At 38.3% G+C, this 4788-nt stretch overlaps 1 protein-coding gene and 1 non-coding gene across 2 annotated transcripts; one reads left to right on the forward strand and one right to left on the reverse strand.

Moving 5' to 3' along the window:
- Positions 1-759: 759 nt before the first annotated feature.
- LOC139198099 (uncharacterized) lies at positions 760-4479 on the forward strand. Its single transcript, XM_070826359.1, has 2 exons — positions 760-781; positions 2020-4479. The coding sequence occupies exon 2, from the start codon at positions 2029-2031 to the stop codon at positions 4477-4479; it is 2451 nt and encodes an 816-aa protein (XP_070682460.1). The 5' UTR covers positions 760-781; positions 2020-2028.
- On the reverse strand, positions 2611-2717 carry LOC114826697 (small nucleolar RNA R71). The gene has a single exon (XR_003775753.2). It is a non-coding gene; the product is annotated as a small nucleolar RNA R71 (small nucleolar RNA).
- Positions 4480-4788: the final 309 nt, after the last annotated feature.

Consider the following 4788-nt stretch of genomic DNA (forward strand, 5'->3'; position numbering starts at 1 on the left):
ATCGAGGACCTGATCACTCATATATTTCATGCATTTATACCATCCATTTCTAAAGTATTTGTGATGTTTTTGTGTTAAAATTGTGGCATTTTATCTTACCTTGTGTTAATGTACAGTTAATTTTGTTTTAGGATCAATTTCAAGCAAAATGAACTGAAAAGAAAATAAAAGGGAGGGGAGAGACACAGACTGACAGAGGAATAAACAAAGGCAGCAGGATGTGGAAAGCAGACAGAGCAGAAAAGTAGAGGGAAGGAGAGCACAGACGGCAAAAAGAATAGAAAATAAAGGGGAGTGGGAGAGACACTGAAGGAAAAGCAGTGAAAGAATAAATAGAAACATAAAGAAAGGCCAAGTGCGCAGAGAAAGTAAAGGCGCAGAGAAAAAGAAAAGAAAATAAACTGCAAAGAAAGAGAGAAGAGTGCGGGACTGACAAACAGAAAAAGAAAATATAAGAGAAAGGAGACTGATGCAACGTGGGGGAGGAATAAAGAAAGGAAGTGAGAGGGGAGCGGACGAAGTGAAAAGACGCGGGACTGAGAGAGAAGAACGCAAAAAGAAAATAAAAGAACGAAGGGGACGGACTGACAGAAAAAAAAATAGACAGAGAAGGCAGGCGCAGAAAAAGAGGGCAGAGGGAAAAGAGAGGAGTGCAGAACGGCATGAGGGAAAAAGAAAACAGAAAAAAATAGGAGAGACTGACGGGAGAGGGCAGATCGCAGAAAGAGAGGGCAGCAGGCAGAGGAAAAGAAGTCAGGAGCAGAGGAGGAACTAAAAACGGGTGTTTTCTTTCTTTGTTATTTTGTTTTATGGATAATTTCTTATGTAATCAAATAATTATGTGTAACTAATTTTATTATGCTAGAGTGAGGCCATGAGCCGCAACATGAATACGTAGTTTTATTTTTCAATTGCTTAAGTGTTGTTACATGCTTGCTTTGATATTTTCAATCACTGAATTAAACTATCTATGTACCTTGATGCTTGATCACCATTAGGATGCTTAGAAAAGTTATCGGATGCAATTTTGAACGAATGTCACGTTAAAATTGGTTGTGCTTCTTGTGATTGAGAATTGTACTCTCTTAAGGTAAATATCATGCTCTTAGGGATTATATGGTTTAACAAAAGGATTTTCACCAAGATTAATGAATCACTCATGTTTATATTTAATCCAAATGTCATGGATAAGTTGCATGTAGTGGTATGCGTTTTAGCTTGAATGTCACAAGTAAAACATACACAAGAAAATCCAACCTTCAAAGCATGTGTATTTTCAATTATTTAAGCAATTGGAATAGCTACGTAGGAGTGTTGTTGGTAAAGGTTGAACTCTAGCATATTGTCAATCTATTTTTCTTCAATCATTTATTTTATCTTGAATTTCCTTATTTACTTGTTTTGTTTAAGTTGAATCATTATTCCTATAAACCAATTCCCATTTTAGATATTTGTTTAAGTCACATCCAGTAATATTTAGTTTCGTCAAATTAGTGTAATTCTTAGAGTTAAATAAGTTAAATACACAAAAACTCGTAAATTGTTTATATCAGTTCCTGAGGAGATCGACCTTGCTTGAGCCATTCTATACTACAAACACTTGTTCTCTTGCAAGAATTTTCTATGGTTTAACCCTTTGTTTTACAAGTGGTAAAATCGCTATCAAGAAATTGGCGCTGTTGCCGGGGACTGTGCCAACAGTTCCTGAGTTTTTGTGTTTATTTTTCTTATGCTTATGTTTATGTCTTATTTTTATTAATCATTAAATTATAAAAAAAAACAGCAATTAATTTAGTTGAGTTTTGATCTTTGATTAAGTGCAGTGGATGTGTGGTGTGAGATTTGTTTTTCTTCGTTTAACTAACTAGTGGTTGCCAATTTGCATAAATTGTGTTTTTTTTTATTTATCTAGGTTTACTTACTTTCTTTTTCTTTTTGTTGTTTAGTTAGTTTCTGTTAAGTTTTATTTTATTTTACTTTTATTTTTATTGTGGCTTAATATTTCTGTTGTTTGTTCAGGTGTAGTATATGGTAATTGGAACAAGGTCCAAGAATCAAGTGCTTATTCCTTACGACCCTGAACCAGAGAGAAGTGCAAGGAAGTTAGCTAGAGAAAAATATTTAGCACAAGATTCCAACCTTGGTGATACTTTTCTTAAGGATTTGTTCCGTGATCCTGAGAGCAGCACATCTATTTTCCAACCTTTGGCACCAGTTGCACACATGGCCCTAGCCTTACCTGCAGCAGGTCAACCTTTAAGGAATTCATTGGCAGCGAGGATCAATGCAGTGCCAAGGTGCATTATATATCCAGATGTGGAAGATGGGACATCCTTTGAAATCAAACCTCACATCCTCAACATATTGCCATCCTTTCATGGGTTGCCAAACAGTGATCCCAACATGCATTTGGTTGATTTTATTGAGGCATGTGACAACACCATAATCAGAGGTTTCTCTTCTGAAGCTATCAAGTTACACTTGTTCCCATTCTCTTTGAAGGACAAAGCCAAGGCGTGGCTGCATTTTCTGCCTGCCAATAGCATTACAACATGGACAGAATTGCAAGACAAATTTCTCAATAAGTTTTTTCCTTCATCCAAGACTCTTGCACTCAAGAAAGAGATATTAGCTTTCGCTCAAAGGCCAAACGAGTCTTTCCATGAAGCTTGGGAACGGTATAATGAGATGTACACAAAATGTCCTCATGCTGGGTTTGATTCTAACCTTCAAATGAACATATTTTATAATGGTCTCAATGCCACCACCAAGAGTCAAGTGAATGCATCTGCTGGAGGGTCATTAATGTCAAAATCAGCAAGGGAAGCATTTGAGTTATTTGATATGATGGCTTCGGAATCCCAACAATGGACAGAAGAACAAACACAAAAGAGGGGAGTTTTTGAGATTTCTCAGAGTTCTCCTAATGTTTCTGCTCAAATTGCTAAAATGGAAAAGAATTTTAATGCCAAATTTGTTGCCTTAATGCAGGTCTCTTCCATGCCCAATGCCCAAGAAGCGTGCATCATTTGTAGTGAGACAACTCATGACATCACTCAATGCCCCAACAAGGATAGCTACCCTGAGCTTGTGCAAGAGCATGTGAATATGGTGAATAATTTCATTAGACCCAGAAGTGACCCTTATTCCAATACATATAATCCTGGGTGGAAGAACCATCCCAATCTCAGTTGGGGTGGCAACCAACAGCCACGTCAATACCAACAGTCTTACCAATCAACTAGTGAGACTAAGAAACCATCTCTTGAAGACCAAATGTCACAGCTAGCTCAACATATGTCTGTTATCTCTAATAGCACCAACACTTTTGTCCAATCCACACAAACTAGCATTCAGAATCTCACGGCTTCAGTGGGGAATTTGGAGACTCAAGTTGGACAGCTTGCTACCATGTTCAATGAAAGAGAGAAAGGAAAGTTCCCGAGCCAATCTGAGCAAAATCCAAGAGGGATGAAGCATTGCAAAGTAATACAGACATTGAAAAGTGGCAAGAGCTATGACAACAGAGAAGTGGTGCACCATGAAGCCAAAGTGGAAGAAGAAGAGCTTACTGAAAGTGCGCCATTAGCTGCAAAGTCTCGGTCAGAGGCTATTTCTGAAGCAGGTATTCCAGATCCTAGTGCAAGTGATAAAGTGCAATCTCGACCCAACTCTGATTCAAACAAGGAAAAAGGCCTTGGTAGTTTATTTGCACCTTCTGACAAGCCACCATACAAGCCACCTTTGCCATTTCCACAAAGGCAGCAACAACGTTCCAAGGATCAACAATGCATTGAATTCATGAAGACGTTGGCTAAGGTTCAAATTAATTTGCCTCTATTAGATGCTATTAAACAGATCCCATCATATGCCAAATTTCTGAATGAGCTATGTTCTAAAAAGAAAAAGTTCTTGGAATACGAGAAGGTGATTTTATCTGAGCAATGCAGTGTTGTCCTCTTACATAAGCTACCACCCAAGAAGAAAGATCTGGGGAGTTTCACTATCTCTTGTACTATTGGTAGTCTTGATTTTCATAAAGTATTGATTGATTTAGGAGCAAGTGTTAACCTTATGCCTTATTCTGTTTTTCAAAAATTAGGTGAAGGAGAACTCAAGCCCACATTTGTGAGTCTTCAATTGGCAGATAGGTCCGTGACATATCCTTTGGGTATTCTGGAAGATGTGATTATTAAAGTGGATAAATTCTATCTCCCAGCTGATTTCATTGTACTTGACATGGAGGATGATAAGGAAGTGCCTCTCATTTTAGGCCGACCGTTCATGGCCACCGCCCTGACACTTATTGATATGGAAGCATGTACTTTAACCCTAAGAGTGCAAGGAGAATCAGTTGTATTCAAACTCTTTGAAGCTGTCAAGCGTCATTTCGAACCTGAAGAGTGCTTTCGTGTTGATGTTTTGGATGGGATTGTGCATGCAAATTTGCCTCACGATCATCTAATGATGAGCTGTTAACTTGCCTCACCAACCATGATGCTACTTTATCTATGGAAGAAAATGTGGTGGACGTCATTGCTGCATTGGATAGTGCACCAATTCATAATCCAAAGTGGCGACATGTTTATGAAAGCCTTGGAGTGCCTAAGCAGCCTATTTTTCCTTCAAGTGAGCAAGCTCCGAAGTTAGAGCTTAAGCTACTGCCGAGCCACCTCAAGTATGCTTATCTCGGGGAGAATGAGACCTTACCTGTTATTATTGCTGCTGATCTTAATGACACGGAGGAAGACAAATTACTAAGAGTTTTTCGCAAGTATCAAGATGCTC

Source organism: Malus domestica, chromosome 08, assembly GCF_042453785.1.
Source record: "Malus domestica chromosome 08, GDT2T_hap1".
Taxonomy (NCBI): Eukaryota; Viridiplantae; Streptophyta; class Magnoliopsida; order Rosales; family Rosaceae; genus Malus; species Malus domestica.

Excerpts from the sequence above, each read along its gene's own strand:
- LOC139198099 (XM_070826359.1), top strand. The coding sequence starts at position 2,029 with ATGGTAATTGGAACAAGGTCCAAGAATCAAGTGCTTATTCCTTACGAC.